The following is a 20,437-nucleotide window of genomic DNA, read 5'->3' as shown; positions in this document are numbered from 1 at the left end:
CATGTCAAGGAAGGCTGCTGAGTTTGAGAGAGTCTTAGTGTCCAACAGAGAAGACCTGGGTATTGTAGATAACAGTATCTGCCTACATTTATATCAGCACATAAGGACATGTTTTCCATATTCTAGTTCATGATAGCAGCAAGTTTGATATTCAGTCCATTGCTTTACTATCACATCCACAGAATGTTACTGTTTTTGTAGCCTCAGATAACTACATATTCTAAATCATTTCATTCTAGGACTATGCTGTAAAGGAGAAAATTACAAGGAGGCCTGGATCTGGGAAACTTAAAGTAAGTGCTAGTTGATACAGTTTTGGTGCTGACAATGTCTATTCATCCATCTTTGTGCCCGCCTGCCCATCTATACATGCTTAAAGCCCTGACTGTTTTCAACTTCTGTTGGGTGTGTTACCACAGGGTGAATGCTAAACTGTGTACTGATTGCATAGCTGCTGATATAAATTATTTGATTCTTTTTCAGTCTACTAGTGAATCAGATGGGCCATGCCGATCCATCTTAAGGCAGTCAGAGCTGCTAAAATAATGAAATTAAAAAAAAAAGATCTGTCTGCGTCAGTGCATTAGTGCAGATGAAGGTAAGTCATGTTTTTCAGCAATAAATATTTTTTGCACAATAAGTATTAATGGTGAGATCACAAAGTTTATATATCTCGTCATATATTGAGCACTCAAACAACAGATTATATATAAAAAATAAAATACACGGTACTTTGTCTGTCACTTTAACTTCTGCTTAAGATCAATCAATCTTTTTAACATGTATAAACATATGTTTGCATTTATATATTGATACGCTCACCAAGTATATGCCTTATGATACATCAGATGTAAGGCATTGCTGATCAAGTATATTAGGGCCCCTGTAGCTTAAAGGTGATGGCGGCAAATGTTTGATTATTTATTTATTATTTTTCAAAGGTGGACAAACATATTTTTCCCATGGAGGAGGTCCAAAAAGTGTACTTCACCAGCAAATTCAATGATGTGGACAAGCTAGGAAAACAAGAGGTGTAATTCATTTCACAATTCTCGCCCCACACACACACAAAGACATAGGACACATCCAAGCACCCAATACTGCCATAATTAAATGCATAGTGAATGATTATGAATGAGATTTTTCATTATGTATGTATAGAGTTTATATATATAGATTTATACCACAATACATTATTCAGTTATATAATTGTATATATTACTGTATAATAAAATTATATTATTGTATAATTACCATCGTAAAATAAATTATTAAGTGTAATATAATTGTTATTATATAACAAATACAATCTATTACTATTATTTTCTATATTACTATTATTATAGAACATTTAACATTGCAATATACATTGCCAAGTTGGTAAATGTGTTATCAGTTTACCATTTAGAAGGAATCCTTACCAGTTGATTTTGTGCGTGTTTGAAATTATACCATTGCTTAATAAATGGCAAAGAGCCAAAGATACAGTTCTGAGTTGTGAGATCTATACACTGTATTGTATTGTATAATTGATGTCAAAGTACAGTAATTATAGTCAAAGTAAACTGTGAAGTTCAGAGTAAAACTGTTTACCAAGTTTACAATGGAACTGTTAAACATCACAGTAAAATAATCAATCAGGTTTACAGTTTTACTATGAAATTGTTATAGTAGAACTGTGAAATAATTTATGGTCAAACTGTGAAAGTTTACAGTAAAACTGTCAACTAGATTACTATGAAATTTCACAGTAGAACCATGAAGTGGCCAAATTACCATCAATTCATAGTAGAACTGTAAAATAATTCAGTTTTACTATGAAATTGTTTACAGTAGAACTGTGAAATAATTCAGTGTTTTACTGTGAAAGTTCATAGTGGAACTGTCAACTAGATTACTATGAAAGTTCACAGTAGAACCATGAAGTGGCCAAATTACCATCAAAAATTCATAGTAGAACTGTAAAATATTTCACAGTTTTAATATGAAATTTCACAGTACATTTTTTCCTGGGTATGATTAACACTAAAAACTATTGCAGTTAAAAGTTTAAAAATATGAATTGTAGTGTGTTATGTGGGTATTTCTTGAAACAATAAAAACTTTTTCAGAGAAATGTGATAAATATTTTAAAAGCTATTGAAGTTTAAAAAAGGCTAAATACTTGCAATGCTATTGAGTTTTTTGCTATGCTGTGTATTCCAATGGTATTATTGTCATGGATTAAATCAGTTTTTTCATATGTATTAAACAGTAAAAGTGTAAAAATATGAATTGTAGTGTGTTGTGGGTATTTCTTGATACAATAAAATATGTTTCAGAGAAATTTGATACATTATTGAAAAGTTATTGAAGTTTAAAAAAGGCTAAATACTTGCAATGCTTTTGTGGTTTTTGCTGTTGTGTTTTCCAATGGTATTATTGTCATGGATAAAATCACTTTTTTCTTAGGTATTAAACAAATAAAGTTTAAAAATATGAATTGTAGTTTGTTATGTGGGTATTTCTTGAAACAATAAAATGCGTTTCAGAAAAAAATTGATTAATATTTTAAAAGCTATTGAAGTTTAAAAAAGGCTAAATACTTGCAATGCTATTGAGGTTTTTGCTATGTTGTGTATTCCAATGGTATTATTGTCATGGATAATATCAGTTTTTTCATATGTATTAAACAGTAAAAGTGTAAAAATATGAATTGTAGTGTGTTGTGGGTATTTCTTGATACAATAAAATATGTTTCAGAGAAATTTGATACATTATTGAAAAGTTATTGAAGTTTAAAAAAGGCTAAATACTTGCAATGCTTTTGTGGTTTTTGCTATGCTGTGTATTCCAATGGTATAATTGTCATTGATAAAATTAGTTTTTTCTTAGGTATTAAACGGTAAATGTTTAAAAATATGAACTGTAGTGTGTTATGTGGGTATTTCTTGACACAATAAAAGGAGTTTCAGAGAAATTTGATGAATATTTTAAAAGCTATTGAAGTTTTAAAAAGGCTAAATACTTGCAATGCTATTGAGGTTTTTGCTATGATTGAAGTTTAAAAAAGGCTAAACATGCAATGCTATTGAGGTTTTTGCTATGATTGAAGTTTAAAAAAGGCTAAACATGCAATGCTTTTGAGGTTTTTGCTATGCTGTGTATTCCAATGGTATTATTGTCATGGATAAAATCAGTTTTTTCATAGATATTAAACAGTAAAAGTTTAAAAATATGAATTGAAGTGTGTTATTTGGGTATTTCTTGTTACAATAAAACGAGTTTCAGAGAAATTTGATAATTATTTTAAAAGCTATTGAAGTTTAAAAAAGGCTAAATACTTGCAATGCTATTGAGGTTTTTGCTATGCTGTGTATTCCAATGGTATTATTATCATGGATAAAATCAGTTCTTTCTTAGGTATTAAACGGTAAAAGTTTAAAAATAAGAATTGCAGTTTGTTATGTGGGTATTTCTTGAAACAATAAAATGCGTTTTAGAGAAATTTGATGAATATTTTAAAAGCTATTGAAGTTTAAAAAAGGCTAAATACTTGCAATGCTATTAAGGTCTTTGCTATGCTGTGTATTCCAATGGTATTATTGTCATGGATAAAATCAGTTTTTTCTTAGGTATTAAACGGCAAAAGTTTGAAAATATGAATTGTAGTGTGTTATTTTAGTATTTCTTGATACAATAAAATGCGTTTCAGAGAAATTTGATAAATATTTTAAAAGCTGTTGAAGTTTAAAAAAGGCTAAATACTTGCAATGCTATTAAGGTCTTTGCTATGCTGTGTATTCCAATGGTATTATGGTCATGGATAAAATCAGTTTTCTCTCAGGTATTAAATGGTAAAAGTTTGAAAATATGAATTGTAGTGTGTTATGTGGGTATTTCTTGATACAATAAAACGCGTTTCAGAGAAATTTGATAAATATTTTAAAAGCTGTTGAAGTTTAAAAAAGGCTAAATACTTGCAATGCTATTAAGGTCTTTGCTATGCTGTGTATTCCAATGATATTATTGTCATGAATAAAATAAGTTTTTTCTTAGGTATTAAACAGTAAAAATTTTAAAATAGGAATTGTAGTGTGTTATGTGGGTATTTCTTGTCTGGCTCATAGAGTCCAAGTTTCGCTGCCATACAGGAGTGTGCTCACTACACACGCTCTGTAGACTTGGACCTTAGTGTGTTCTGTCAGCTTTCTGTTGTTCCACACTCTCTTTGCCAGTCTGGACATAGTCGTAGAGGCCTTGCCAATGCGCTTGTTCAGCTCACTCAAGAGAAAAAGAGTCTGAGATTGTCGACCCTAGGTACACAAAGTCACAGACCACTTCCAGTTCATGTTCTGATATGCAGATGTTAGGTGGAAGGTCCACATCTTGTCCCATGACCTGAGTTTTCTTTAAACTGATTGTAAGCCCAAAGTCGCAGCAAGCCTCACTGAAGCAATTCATGAGCAGCTGAAGGTCGCCCTCTGAGTGAGTGGTGATTGCTGCATCGTCTGCAAAAAGGAAGTCACGCAGGCATTTCAACTGCACCTTAGACAACGCCCTCAGTCTGGAGAGCTTGAACAGCTTTCCATCTGCTCTGGTGCGAAGGTAGAGGCCTTCAGTGGAGGACCCGAAGGCGTGCTTTAGCAGGATGGAAAAGAAGATTCCAAATAGGGTGGGGGCGAGGACACCCCTGCTTCACTCCACTTCGGATGTCAAATGCTCTTGAAGTGGAACCATCATAGACCACTGTGCCCTTCATGTTTTTGTGGAAGGACCTTATGATGCTGAGGAGCCTTGGAGGACATCCAATCTTTGGGAGGATTTTGAAGAGACCATCCCTGCTGACATGGTCGAAAGCCTTTGTGAGGTCGATGAAAGCGATGTAGAGGGGCTGTCTTTGTTCCCTGCATTTCTCCTGCAGCTGTCTCAAGGAGAAGACCATATCAGTGGTGTACCTGTTCCTCCGGAACCCGCACTGAGATTCTGGATAGATTCTCTCCGCGAGGACTTGTAGTCTTTTAAGTGCAACTCTGGCAAAAAGCTTCCCGACAGTGCTGAGGAGTGAGATACCACGGTAGTTATTGCAGTCACTTCTGTCTCCTTTGTTCTTGTACAAGGTGACTATGTTTGCATCTCTCATGTCTTGTGGGACTTTGCCCTCTCTCCAGCAGAGGCACAGGATCTTGTGTAGCTCTTGCAGGATGGGACCCTTGCAGCATTTCAAAACTTCGACTGGGATGCTGTCTTTTCCTGTGGCCTTTCCAGAAGAAAGGGCGCCGAGGGCCTCATCGAGTTCCGAGAGGGTAGGTTCTCTGTCAAGCTCCTCCAAAGTGGGCAGACACTCAATTGCATTCAGGGCATCCTCAGTGACCATGTTCTCCTGTGAGTACAGCTCAGAGTAGTGCTCCACCCAAACCTCCATCTGCTGTACTCGATCCTGAATGACCTCTCCTGTGGCAGACTTCAGAGGAGCAGTTTTTCTCTGGATAGGGCCCAGCACCTGCTTGATCCCCTCATACATGCCCTTGACATTACCTGTATCGGATGCAGCCTGGATCTGAGAGCAGAGCTGAAGCCAGTATTCATTGGCACATTGCCTAGCACATCTCTGGACCTTGGCGCGAGCAGTTCTCAAGGCCAGCAGGTTTCTATCACTGGGGCAAGCTTTCTTTGCCATCAGTGCATGCCTCTTTTCTTCGATGGTGGGCATGATTTTATCAGAGTGTGCCTCGAACCAGTCCACTGATTTGTTAGTTTTCTTGCCAAATGTGGACATTGCAGCATTGTAGACGGTGTCCCTGAAGCGTTCCCATCTTTCTTGGGCATCAGTACCAGAAGAACCCTGAAGTGAGGTCTCCAACAGGCATGCAAACTTTCTTACTTTTGCCTGGTCCCTTGTCTTGCTGGTGTCAATGCGAGGCCTGCCCTCTTTTTTGGAGCGGTGCAGCTTCCTTGCACACAATTTCACCTTGCTACATACCAAGGAGTGGTCTGTGTCGCAATCAGCACTTTGAAAGCTGCGTGTGATCTTGACGCTGGGAAGGCTGGAACGCCTTGTAAGAATCAGGTCAAGCTGATGCCAGTGCTTGGATCGTGGGTGTCTCCAGGAGACACTGTGTTGGGCCTTCGTGTTGAAGAAAGTGTTGCTGACGCAGAGTCCTTGATGGCAGCAGAATTCCAACAAGCGTTGCCCGTTTTCATTTATCTTGCCTATGCCAAACTGGCCCAGACAGGTAGGCCAAGAGTTGTAGTCAGCACCCACTCTGGCGTTGAAATCACCAAGGATGAAAAGAGATTCATTTTCTGGAATGTTCCTGACTGTGTCGTTCAGATCATCATAGAACTTGTCTTTGATTTCCACAGGGGATGTTAGAGTTGGCGCATAGGCGCTAATTAAGCTGACTGGTCCTGTTGAGGTATGGAGCTGGAGAGACAGGATGCGCTCAGTACCCTTGGTAGATAGGGTGATGGACCCCAGCAAGCTGTTTCGGACAGCAAACCCTACTCCATGTTCTCTGGACATTTCTAGCGATTTTCCTTTCCAGAAAAAAGAGAAATATCTTTCCCTCACAGATCCTGATCCTGGGAGTCTGGTCTCTTGAAGAGCAACTATGTCCATCTGCAGTCTGTTCAGTTCCTTGTCTATGACCGCTGTCTTGCGAGCATCATTAACTGCTTCCAAGTCATCAGAGTAGCCTGGTGTCATTGTTCTAATGTTCCATGTGCCCAGCTTTAAAGCTGAGGACTTGTGCTGTTTCTTTTTCCTGTCGAAAGGTGCAGAGTTGTCGAACCGCTTATCGGATTTTGCCCTACACCCCACGCACCCTGTGAGGTAAGCGGACCGTGGCGGGGCAGCACCTTTTTAGCTGGGGGCTGCCCAGCTTGAGGCGGGCGGTAGCTGCCCAATGAGATGCGATGATCTCTCCCACCGTCGAAAGTAGCCCCTGGCGTCCAGCTCTACGCCAATCAAGCACTGGACTTATAACCGGTAAACTGCTTCCTTCCGTGTTGTGTCTACTCCGTAAAGCGTAGCTGGAGTATCCTCTCCAGTACACAAAGCCTGGGTATTAAGATACGAGAGACAAACTGTTACCCCATGCAGTAGGTCCCCCCTCTCCACAGCACTGAAATGGTCCACTGGAATGGCAGTGCCAGTACACGTGGTTCCAGAGCCGTCGCAGGAGTTGCCAGAACGTTGTTGTAACAACCTCGAACTGCCTTAGGGACTCCAGCTCCGGATTTTTCCTCGAGGTTTACTCCTGAAGCCTTTCCTGAAGATAGGTATAGCCGCAAGGCAGCGGAGGTTTAAGTTTTCCTTCTTTCCTTTTAACGGGGTAAGGTTGCTGGCCCGACACCCAACCCTGCTCCTTTTACATCCGGGCTTGGGACCGGCATTGGCGGAGTATATTATAACATTACTATAACAAATCTAAATAAACATGTTAAACCCTGATCTACACTACATTACTAAACAACCCTAAATAAACATGTTAAACCCTGATCTACACTACATTACCATAACAATTCTAAATAAACATGTTAAACCCTGATCTACACTACATTACCATAACAATTCTAAATAAACATGTTAAACCCTGATCTACACTACATTACCATAACAATTCTAAATAAACATGTTAAACCCTGATCTACACAACATTACCATAACAATTCTAAATAAACATGTTAAACCCTGATCTACACAACATTACCATAACAATTCTAAATAAACATGTTAAACCCTGATCTACACTACATTACCACAACAATTCTAAATAAACATGTTAAACCCTGATCTACACAACATTACCATAACAATTCTAAATAAACATGTTAAACCCTGATCTACACTACATTACCATAACAATTCTAAATAAACATGTTAAACCCTGATCTACACAACATTACCATAACAATTCTAAATAAACATGTTAAACCCTGATCTACACAACATCACTAAATAAACATGTTAAACCCTGATACCTAACCTAACCGTATACTTGTTTAATATTATATAATAGTGTGTATGCTAAACACTATATATTGTTTAAATCTGTAGTCTTTGGTTATGTTTAGCACAAATGCCCTTTAATTGACTGAATGTTCTGGCACATAATGTGCATTTACAGACAAGATCCACTCCGGAAACAAGTGGTTCCTTTGTGAGGCCCAAAAACCAAACACACTACAAATTCTACACTCACTGTCCATTTTATCAGCTCCACTTACCATATAGAGGCACTTTGTAGTTCTACAATTACTGACTGTAGTCCATCTACTTCTCTACATACCTTTTTAGCCTTCTTTCACCCTGTTCTTCAATGGTCAGGACCCCCACAGGACCACGACAGAGTAGGTATTATTTGGGTGTTGGAACATTCTCAGCACTGCAGTGACAATGACATGGTGGTGGTGAGTTAGTGTTAGTGTGTGTTGTGCTGGTATGAGTGGATAATATCCAGCCAACAGTGCCCTGTGGGCAGCGTCCTGTGACCACTGATTAAGGTCTAGAAGATGACCAACTCAAACAGCAGCAATAGATGAGCGATCGTCTCTGACTTTACAGGTGGACCAACTAGGTAGGAGTGTCTAATAGAGTGGACAGTGAGTGGACAAGGTATTTAAAAACTCCAGCAGTGCTGCTGTGTCTGATCCACTCATACCAGCACAACACACACTAACACACCACCACCATGTCAGTGTCACTGCAGTGCTGAGAATCATCCACCACCTAAATAATACCTGCTCTGTGGTGGTCCTGGGATTGGTGGACCATTGAAGAACAGCACAAAAGGGGGCTTACAAAGCATGCAGAGAAACAGATGGACTACAGTCAGTAATTGTAGAGCTACAAAGTGCTTCTATATAGTAAGTGGAGCTGATAAAATGGACAGTGTGTGTAGAAACCAGGAGGTGGTTTTAATGTTATGGCTGATCAGTGTACATAATTTAGTAAATGAATTTTTTTTCCTATACATTTTCATGAATAGTCATTTTACCTTGTTTTTTTTCCAGTTCTTTTCAATGCAATCATTTTAACAGTTCTGCTTTTACTTTCTGTTACCTTTCCTTCTGCCTCAGGATTATCCAATACTCATTGACTTTTTTTTTTAAATTAGCTTCAGCAAAAGTCATAATGCTACATCACTCAACACAGAGGCCATGTTGCACTGGGTACCCTGTTTTGGAAATAACCTTCCTGCAGCAGGATGATCTGTCTGTTGATCTGTCAACACTGAAATGTATCTCAGTTCATGTGCATATGTTTACACACGGCTGGACATGTCCAGAGAAAACTGGCACCAACAAAGACGTCTCGGGGGTTGTAAGGCTGAGAGATTGGAGTCAGATAAGAGCAATGACTGATTCACTGTTAATTTGATGCATCTGACTATCATTTCATTTTCGCTGATCTAAATCTATCAATAAATTAAAAAAAATTTCTAGTAATATTCTTCTAATAGTCTAGTAATAAAATGTATTTATGTACTAAATTCAATAAATAAACGACATTGAATTGATTTATTACACCTTTAAAGTTATTTGTGATAGCCTGCTCAGTCTCATTTTTCATACCTCATGCAGTTCATGTATTAGATTTCTAAATGTTCATTGTGTTCATTTAATGTACTTAATTTAATTCAATGTGTTGTTTTTTAGCAGACTTGTTTAAAGTTCCATGGTGAACCTTGTTTTGATACAGAGTTCAGTGCCTCTTGTAAAAGCTTTGCTGGCTATTGGACAAGATAGCTGTGGCCAGCACTGGGTGTTGAAAAGACTGCTGTTCCAAATCGACACCACTGAGTGCTTAAAGGGTGAGAGGGGGAGTATAAAAGTATGTGTGCATATAAATATCGAGTGCTTTAAATTTTACACTGGAAATTCTTACACATAAGAATTCCCATAATCCCTGCTAATTAACAAGATGCAACAACCTGACACTACACTACACCCAGTAGTGTAGTTTAATTTCTACATACACCGATCAGCCATAACTTGTTTCTACACACTTTGTAGTTCTACAATTACTGACTGTAATCCATCTGTTTCTCTGCTTCTCAGCTCACGGTGTTTCGCACTTTAGCACAACGTGTTTACGCTGTGGGCAGGTGACGTGAAGAAGCCGAGGGCTGCGTCCGAAATCTCATACTTAAACAGTACCTAACAGGACTCAAACCGGGTACTTTTAGTGTACAGTTCAATGAATGCTACGTATTTGTACACGCTCGCAGCTCCTGCGTACTGTTTAGTGCGAAAGTAGCGGTTTGAGACACAGCCAAGATTTGATAACACGGACTGCAAAACAGAGAGAGAGAGAAAATAGCTAACAGAGGAGACTGGACAGAGAAAACAACAAAGTTTGAAATCATTTTAAGCTGGAAAAAACTAGAACTCATTACAACATCCACACCTGAGCGTCTTGTTGATACGCTTCTTCATTGCAACCACCACATGCTTTTTTTGAAGGCTTAGGCAAACACACATGTACATGCACACAAACGTCAAATCTACATCATCTAGGAGATCATGACAGAACCTCCTACAAATGCCACAAAGCCTCCTAACAAAATATTAAAGGTTTATGTTTTGCGTGTTCTGCGTGAGCTGTAGCTGAAACTTTTAAAGGCAATGTTCATGTGTTATTGTTTATTATAATTTATGCCTTAGTTTTAGGTTGCCTGTTTACATAAAAAATTTTTTTTTTTAAGTAATTTGAGTTTTCATTTGTTTTTGCATTTCAAAAGTGTTCTCTTTAAACTGAACTGTATATAAGGAATAAAAATGTACAGTTTGTTTTAAGAGGCATGTCTTTAATTTTATATGTATTTATTTTTGCTCTTTATTAAAGCAAAAGTATTTCTTATCCGATTACTCGATTAATCGCTGGAATAATCGATAGAATACTCAATTACAAAAAATAATCGATAGTTGCAGCCCTACTTGAATGGTGGGTCATTCTCAGCACTGCAGTGACACTGACATGGTGGTGGTGTGTTAGTGTGTGTTGTGCTGGTATGAGTGGATCAGACACAGCAGTGCTGATGAAGTTTTTAAACACCTCACTGTCACTGCTGGACTGAGAATAGTCCACCAAACAAAAACATCCAGCCAACAGCGCCCTGTGGGTAGCGTCCTGTGACCACTGATGAAGGTCTAGAGAATGACCAACTCAAACAGCAGCAATAGACGAGCGATCGTCTCTGACTTGACATTTACAAAGTGGACCAACTAGGTAGAAGTGTCTAATAGAGTGGACAGTGAGTGGACAAGGTATTTAAAAACTCCAGCAGTGCTGCTGTGTCTGATCCACTCATACCAGCACAACACACACTAACACACCACCACCATGTCAGTGTCACTGCAGTGCTGAGAATGATCCACCACCCAAATAATACCTACTCTGTGGTGGTCCTGAGAGAGTCCTGACCATTAAAGAACAGCATGAAAGGGGGCTAACAAAGCATGCAGAGAAACAGAAACAAGGAGGTGGTTTTAATGTTATGGCTGATTAAGTTCATTTTTATAACCATCCTAACTCTATTATATAACCCGGTTCCAGACAGTTCAGATAAAGTCTAGTGATCAACATGGACTTTTTGTGTTTGTGGACCTGTTGAGTTTGTGTACACAGTGTTATCTCCAACACTACTCCACAGTTTAAAAGTGATTAAAGAGATTTATACAGGATCTATATTAGGAGAACTTCCACATCTGCTGGTATTGATGGCAGAGGAATGATTGCTGGATTGAGGGCACAGGAGGTGAGATACTTTGGGATCAGTGGGGGAAAGAACGAGAGCACTGACCTACTGTAGCTTTAGTTTTAGTGGTAATGTTGGCTATGCTCAGTGTAGCCACTCCTTCATATTACACCCACAACTGTACTGAGGTAAGAGAGAGAGACAGTATGAAAGAGAAGATCCTCAGCACCGTGGAAACCATCAGACACATCGGACTGCACAAGGTGGGAAGAGTAGACAAACTTCTGCATGTTTGAAGTGTTGGTGTCTTTAAGATTGTCTTTGCATGAATTAATAAATCTGTTTAATTTTTTTATCAATTTTGATACTTTTCTGATGCCTAATCTTATGTTTTACAATAGCAAACACAGAATTGTTATGATTGTAAGCCATTTAAATGTAGGTGGGAGATAGTTTGTGTATGTATTGATGTCTGCTTTCACAGACTGAACCCTATTAATTAATAATAAAGGGAATTTTTTACATTATATCTATCATATTTACCTAATTTATAAATAGTTCCGCTTGTTTGTTTTTTTCTTTGTTTTTTTTTTACCACAAAGTACATGGAATCCTGATGAGCTAGTTGGACTTCCAATTCCAAATCCAAAGCATGCAGTTGGTGTCCCATATTTATGGCCTCCACTGTTCCCGTCTGAAGAAATGAATGCCAACTCATTCAAAAGATCATTTGTAAGGCAGCGCCTATGTTGGATGAGAAGTGCTTGGCTTACAATCAATGTTTTTCACAGATGTTGTGTGTGGTTGAGGTCAGGGCTCTGTGCAAGCCACATAAGTACTTCTACATGAAACTCATCAAACCATAGATCTTACATAAATGTGCCATGTATTTCCATTTTTTAAATATGATAGTTGGTAAAGCATGTTGTAAACATATAATGTTGTAATTGGAAGTACTTGGAAGCCATAAATTTGAAGTACCAAAATAAGTTATATCAATGTGATTGCCCCCTTTGCATTGCCGGTAGTCACACCAATGGGATAACCTAAATACTATGTTCTGTTTTGATGCCAGGCTAAGTGATGATCGAGCTGGGCCAGCTGGAAGAGGGCAGTAGCCCTATAGAGGAGATGATGGAGCTTACAGCTCAGAGTTTGAGTCAACTTGAGATTAAAGAACATTTCAATATCATCAAAGAGATTGGCCGTGGGAAATATGGGCGCGTCCTGTTCGTTACCCATCGGTGCAGGGGTATGTACGCTAAAGAAAAGTGAAAGATATCCTGTATTTATGTTCCTCACATCATGATCACTTTATGGTCAAAACTATGTGGACTACTGACTATGAGCTTGTTGGACATCCTATTTTAAAGCCATGGGAATAGTCCCCTATTGTGGCTGTATTTGTTTTAACACTTCTAGGAGGGGCTCCATGAGATTTTGCTTTGAATGAGAAGAGCATTGATAAAGTCAGACACTGACTAATACAAAATGCATGGCTCACAATTGATGTTTCCATTTATTCCAAAAGTTTCCAGTGGGATTCAGGTCAGAGCTTTGGGTCAGAGTTTTTCTACATCAAACTCATCAATCCATGTTTTTATAGATCTCCATTTGTGTACAGCCAAACTGAAATGGGACAGTGGTAGCCTAGTGGGTCAAGTTTTGGGCTATCAATTGGAAGATTGCCCATTTAAATCCAGGCTTGGCTATGCAGCCACTGTTGGGCACTTGAGGAAGGCCCTTAACCCTGTCTGCTACAGGGATGCCGTACAATGGCTGACCCTGCGCTCTGACCCCAGTGTGTACATGTATATATGACAAAGGCATTCTATTGTAAACAAAAAGCCTGTTTGTAATACCTTGCCCTCTACAATTAGGAATTCAATCTCACACATTTTAACATTGGGGCAATTTATAGTAAATAGTCCACGTTTCACATGTTTATGAAAGGTGGATGAAAATCGGCGTAGGTAGGTATGTAGATACTACATTCAACCAGAGGGAAAATAAGAGGAACTATTACAAATACAGTATGTAGGGTGTAGCAAATGTACAATGTGCATATATACAATATAAAGTATATAAAAATATGTGCAGTTTGTGCATCTGTCAATGGACTACAAATAAATATAATGTTTAAGTATAAATTTCAAAAAATAATAAAAAATTTCAAAGAGGAATATGTGTATGTATAGACGGTATAAGTGTGTGCGTGAGGTAATGACCCCTCTAATGTGTGGTGTTACACAGTCTGCCTCTCTGTTGAGCAGGACAGAGACAGCAGTCTGTCACTGAATACACTCCTCTGTCTGGTGATTATGCTGTTCAGGGATGGTGTGTGTTATCCCTGATGGATAAAAGCTTTTTAAGTGTCCTTTCCTCAGACACTTGAATAAAAGTGTCAAGTTCTGTGTTGGTCCAGCCGTGTAGTGTCGCTCTACTTCTGAGTGCATCCCCAACACACCACAGCATAGAAGAGGACACTAGAGATGACAGACTGGTGGAACATAAGCCGGAGATTTTTTTTTTTTTTATTTATTTATTTTTTTTTTTACAGATTTTGAAGGACCTAGGTCTCCGTAAGAAATAGAGATGTATATGTGTGACCAGAAACAAGGATTGACCCAAGGTTTCCTGGACCCATGTTATTATGTAGCCCTACTCTACCAGCAGCACCAAGTACAGCCCTAAAATAAATGTATTTCAAAAAAAGAACAAACCTAATAATAATAAAACATATTTTAAGAAAATTAATAACTTATTAGCACCCTTCTACCTCCAAATTATTGAACTGTTGTCAGGTTTGGTTCTCACTATGCACATTCTTAGAACTGGGATTCTATTAGAGCAACATAGCAATTAAAGTGGGTGGTGCACAAGGTTCAATCTATGCAATCATAAACTGTCCTAAATTAGAAGGTCAAAAGTATGTGGACAACTGACTATAAGCTTGTTGGACATCCTATTTTAAAAACCATGGGAGTTCAAAGTTGTCCCCTACTGTGGCTATATTAGCCTTCACACGTCTGGAGGACCTTTACAAGATTTTTAATATTTGTACTGTAGTTAATACTGCCCCTGGGTATAAGTAAGTAGATAAATAGGTGAATATGTGCCAGCCTGTAATGAACTGGCATCCTGTATGTAGTCCTGGGTGTATTTCTGCCCTATGTCCACTGTTTTAGGTGTTTCCAGACCCACTATTACTAAATAAATTACATTTTGTTTACAAAATAATGTAGCGGTGCTATTAGAGACAAACGATTTTTTTTGACTACATAATGACTACATGTCCAAAGTTATGTGGACACCTGATCAAGAGTTTGTTGGACATCCAAATTCAAAACCCTTAGCACTATTTTAGAGTAATCTGGCCCTCATGTGTAATCTAATGGATGCCTGTCTAGACAGATGTTTTGGTATCATCCTGCTGAAATAGGTAAGGGTCTTCCCAAAACTGTTCACACAAAGTTATGAGCATATAAATTTGTAACATCCTTTATTTGATTTTAAAAATCTGATAGCAATGAGGGTTACTGAATAATCACAACTAAATTCTGGCTCATCCACAATGTCCTAATCAAACAGCTGTGAAAACTGGCTGTTAGAAAGTTAATGTTTCTGTAGACATTGATGTAATTGTGTGATGTCTGCAGGGACCCCAATGGCTCTGAAGGTCTTGTCTAAAAACTCAACTGGCTTAAAAAGCTTCCTGCGTGAGTACTGTATCTCCCTCCATCTGTCCTGCCACCCCTGCATCGTGGGTCTGTTTGGAATTGCCTTTCAGTCTAATGAACATTATGGATTCGCTCAGGAGCTGGTGGCTGGACGCGACCTGTTTGCTGTCATCAAACCACGGGTAAGTAAAACCACCTGTGCCTGAAAATTTAGTTTGAGTTTACAATATTATCACACACATGAAATGGCCAAAACATGTGGGCACATTCAAGTGTGTCAATCACATCAATTGCTAACAGGAGTAATAAGTTGAATTATACACCTATCAGTCATAACATTAAAACCACCTCCTTGTTTCTACACTCACTGTTCATTTGATCAGCTCCACTTACCATATAGAAACACTTTGTATTCTATAATTACTGACTGTAGTCCATCTGTGTGTGTGCATGCTTTGTTAGCCCCCTTTCATGCTGTTCTTCAAAGGTTAGGACCCCCACAGGACCACCACAGAGTGGGTATTATTTGGGAGGTGGGTCATTCTCAGCACTGCAGTGACACTGACATGGTGGTGGTGTGTTAGTGTGTGTTGTGCTGGTATGAGTGGATAAGATACAGCAGCGCTGCTGTTGTTTTTAAACACCTCACTGTCACTGCTGGACCGAGAATAGTCCACCAACCAAAAATATGTCCAGCCAACAGCGCCCAGTGGGCAGCGTCCTGTGACCACTGATGAAGGTCTAGAAGATGACCAACTCAAACTGCAGCAATAGATGAGCGATCGTTTCTGACTTTGCATCTACAAGGTGGACCAACTAGGTAGGAGTGTCTAATAGAGTGGACAGTGAGTGGACACAGTATTTAAAAACTCCAGCAACGCTGCTGTGTCTGATCCACTCATACCAGCACAACACACACTAACACACCACCACCATGTCAGTGTCACTGCGGTGCTGAGAATGATCCACCACCCAAATAATACCTGCTCTGTGGTGGTCCTGTGGGGATCCTGCCCATTAAAGAACAGGGTGAAAGCAGGCCAAAAAAGTACGTAGAGAAACAGGTGGACTACAGTCAGTAATTGTAGAACTACAAAGTGCTTCTATATGGTAAGTGGAGCTGATAAAATGGACAGTGAGTGTAGAAACAAGGAGGTGGTTTTAATGTTATGGCTGATCGGTGTATAATATTTAATGTATAGGCACTCTTAGGCAGTGAATTCTTAGTGGTTAAGCTACTGAATTATTGATTAGAGAGAATGTGGCTGGTTCAAGCTGCTCTACCACTTCCAAGTTTTTACTGTTGTGCCCCTAAATAAGGCCCTTAACTTATGGCTCTGTATTCAGTCAAAATTGTAAGTCACTTTGTATAAAAGTGTCTGCCTAATGCCATAAATGAATAGAAATAGAAATATCTTTCAAACTTTGTGGCAATGCTTGGCATAATAGGGTGTCACAGTGGTCTATTACGCTAGCCCACCACCTCTGAGACCTCGGTTTAAATCTCAGTAGTGCTTTTTGTCTTGCAATGGATTGGTGGCTTGTCTAGTGTGTTCCTGCCTATCACTCAGGGTTTACCAGAGAAGCTCATTTCGGTCCTGACAAGGATGTGTTGGTTGATGAAAAAGAAAAACTGTGGCAATTGTATGAATTCATAGTTTATCAAGTTTGACTGATCTCAGATCTTATCCCAACTAAACACCTGAATTAAAACTTGAACTGTAAGCCAGAATTTTTTCCTACATCATAGCTTCACCTTAAGTGCTTGGGCACACATACAATGAAGAGAGCAAGCCATAATTGCCACAAAGAGAGAGCCAACTCCATAATAATGCCCATGATTTTGGAAAGGGGCGTCCAACAAGTTCAAGCTCACTGGTTCAAGTGTCCGCATACTTTTGGCCATGTAGTGTGTATCAAATGTGTGTATCAAAAAATTCTAGTGGGTGTAAATAATGAGACTGCAAATACCATGTACACTAGTTGCAGAATGGCAATAAGAAAAGAACAATCTGAATCATGTTTTTACTCTGTACCACTGGAGTAATAGGGATCATGTCTGAGACAGATGAATGAAATCCTGCAGTGCATGCTCAACACATTTTAGCAACGTGTGTATGAGCTGGAGGCACTCAGCATATGGGTCATAATGCCACGCAGCTGTCCTTCTATTTCTCACTGGCTCAGTGAACTGCTCTGAAACCTTAAACTACACACATTAAATAAATAAGTTCAACGGGTGTCTAGCGTGTGTACTTTATTTTTTGGCTATGATGTAATACGACAGGCCCAGGGCAGCAGATCGAGATACAGATACTGAAACACAGTCTATTTTGCAGATTGATGGACTATAAAAGCATTCCTCAAGAAAGCTCCTTCACAGAACTTGAGGTCACAAGATTATGTGTACAACAACTGTCTGTAAATACAACCCTAAATCAGAAAAAGTTGGGACAGTATGGAAAATGCAAATAAAATAAAAATGCAGTGTTCCTTACATTTACTTTGACTTTTTTTTTTTATTGCAGACAGTTTGAACCCAAGATATTTAATGTTTTGTCTGCTCAACTTCATTTCATTTGTTAATATACATTCATTCCTGCATTTCATACCTGCAACACATTCCAAAAAAAGGTGGGACGGGGGCAATTTAGGGCTAGTAATGAGGTGAAAAAACTGAATAATTGTGTGATTCCAACAAGTGATGTAAACAGGTGATTGTAATCATGGTTTGGTACGAAAGCAGCATCCAGGAGAGGATGAGCAAAGATAGACAGAGGATCTCCAGTTTGTCAACAAATGTGTGAGAAAATGATTTAAATGTTTAAAAACAATGTGCCTCAAAGAAAGATTGGATTTTTCTCCCTCTACAGTGCATAATATCAATAAATGATTCAAGGAATCAGAAGGCATTTCAGTGCGTAAAGGCCAAGGGCACAAGCTTAAGCTAAACGCCTGTGATCTTCAATCCCTCAGACAGCACTGCATCAAGAACCACCACTCAACAATAGCTGATATAACCACATGGGTGAGGGACTACTTTAGCAAACCTTTGTCAAGCACTACAATACAGAGTTACATGCTCAAATGCCACTTAAATCTTTACTGTGTAAAAAAGAAGCCTTATGTTAACCATGTCCAGAAGCGACATCGACTTCTCTGGGTTTGGAGGCATCTAGGATGGACCATCACACAGTGGAAACGTATATTGTGGTCAGATGAATCAGCATTCCAGGTCGTTTTTGGGAAAAATGGACGCCGTGTGCTCCGGACCAAAGACGAAAAAGACCATCCAGACTGTTATCAGCAACAAGTCCAAAAGCCAGGGTCTGTCATGGTATGGGGCGGTGTCAGTGCCTTTGGCTAAGGAAATTTACACTTCTGTGATGGCAGGATTAATGCAGAAAAGTACATTGAGATCTTAGAGCAACATGTGCTGCCTTCAAGACGTCATCTTTTCCAGGGACGTCCATGCATTTTTCAACAAGACGATGCAAAACCACCTGCTGCGCACATTACAAAGGCATAGCTGTGGAAGAAGAGGGTACGGGTACTGGACTGGCCTGCCTGCAGTCGTGACCTGTCCCCAATAGAGAATGTGTGGAGAATTTTGAAATGGAAAATGCAACAACGACGACCCCGTACTGTTGCACATCTTAAGTGTTTACAGGAAGAACGACACAAAATAAAAGCTGAAACACTAAATCACTTGGTATCATCGGTGCCAAAACATCTTTTAAGTGCGGTGAAAAGGAATGGCAACATTCCAAAGTGGTAAATGCTTTACTGTACCAACTTTTTTTGGAATGTGTTGCAGGTCTGAAATGCAGGAATGGATGTTTATTAATAAATGAAATGAAGTTGACCAAACAAAACATGAAATATCTCAGGTTCACACTGTCTGCAATGAAATAAAAGTCAAAGTAAATGGTAAGAAACTCTGGGATTTTTTTATTATTTACATTTTCCATGCTGTCCCAACTTTTTCTGATTTGGGGTTGTAATTTAAACTATAATTTTTTTAAAAACATGCATTACTTAACACCCTATGATTTTGGGTTAGGGTCACCTTAAAGATATTAATGGCAGCTAGAAGGTCCTGGATTTGATTCCCAGGTAAAGCAGCCTGGGTTCTTTTTGTGTGAAGTTTGCAGCTAGTGGTGTTTGACCTAGAACTAATAAATCATGTGTAACCTGTCCTGTCATGGATGTAACCAAAGTGTAAAACATGATGTTAAAAGCCTAACCAATAAATAAATATGAAGAAAGAAAAGAGCCTTTACATTATCTTCCTCTTACAGGTGGGCATCCCTGAGAGTGCGGTGAAGCGCTGTGCCATACAGATCGCCAGTGCCCTGGAGTTCATCCACCACTTGGGACTGGTGCATCGTGACATCAAACCTGAGAATGTGCTCCTGCTGGACAACCAGTGCAACAGCATCAAGCTGGCTGACTTTGGCCTAACACATAAGCGAGGCACGCTAATCCGATACATCTCTTCCACGCTGCCATACATGGCACCAGAGCTGTGTGCAATGGTGCCGGAGAAGGGTCAGGAGGATCCTGATGCACCGCCGCTTAGCATACAACCCAGTCTAGACACCTGGGCCTTTGGTGTGCTGCTCTTTTGCATCTTAACTGGCTTTTTCCCTTGGGACCACTGCACAGATGATGACGATTTCTACCAGGAGTTTGCAACGTGGCGGAAGGACATGGAGACAGAGGAGGTCCCATCACAGTGGAAAAGATTTACGCCAGTGTGTTTGGAGATGTTCGCCAGGCTGCTGGCCCTAGAGCCTAATGACAGGTGCTCAGCTGAGGTAGTCAGGGGGTATATCGGTAAGGACTGGGTAAAGCCAAAGAACTGAATGGACTGATGGGTAAGAGTAGGGGCTTAGCACTACAGTAGCACTGAGCACCTGCTGGAATAGTCCAGTGCTTCAGAAATACTTATGTACAAAAATGTACACAAGTCAGTTTGTACGAGAAGTTAAAATACATTCTATTAAAAGCTAAACAATGCAGTATATATGGACACTCCTGATTATATAGATGTTTCAGCCACACCCATTG

At 39.3% G+C, this 20,437-nt stretch overlaps 1 protein-coding gene and 1 long non-coding RNA gene across 2 annotated transcripts; both read left to right on the top strand.

Annotated features, from left to right (window-relative positions):
* The first annotated feature begins 190 nt into the window (after positions 1-190).
* On the top strand, positions 191-1,104 carry LOC134317861 (uncharacterized). The gene is made up of 3 exons (XR_010013290.1): positions 191-293; positions 484-598; positions 942-1,104. It is a non-coding gene; the product is annotated as an uncharacterized LOC134317861 (long non-coding RNA).
* Positions 1,105-11,890: 10,786 nt separating this feature from the next.
* On the top strand, positions 11,891-20,232 carry si:dkey-8e10.3 (serine/threonine-protein kinase SBK1). Its single transcript, XM_062998589.1, is given in 5 exon segments — positions 11,891-11,917; positions 11,920-11,947; positions 12,760-12,936; positions 15,344-15,546; positions 19,666-20,232. Coding segments are annotated over 5 exon segments (1,002 nt in total).
* The last annotated feature ends 205 nt before the right edge of the window (positions 20,233-20,437 follow it).

The sequence above is a fragment of the Trichomycterus rosablanca genome, chromosome 7 (assembly GCF_030014385.1).
Source record: "Trichomycterus rosablanca isolate fTriRos1 chromosome 7, fTriRos1.hap1, whole genome shotgun sequence".
NCBI lineage: Eukaryota > Metazoa > Chordata > Actinopteri > Siluriformes > Trichomycteridae > Trichomycterus > Trichomycterus rosablanca.
The sequence above is the reverse complement of the archived record's forward strand: the minus strand, read 5'-3'. Positions and strand labels throughout refer to the sequence as shown.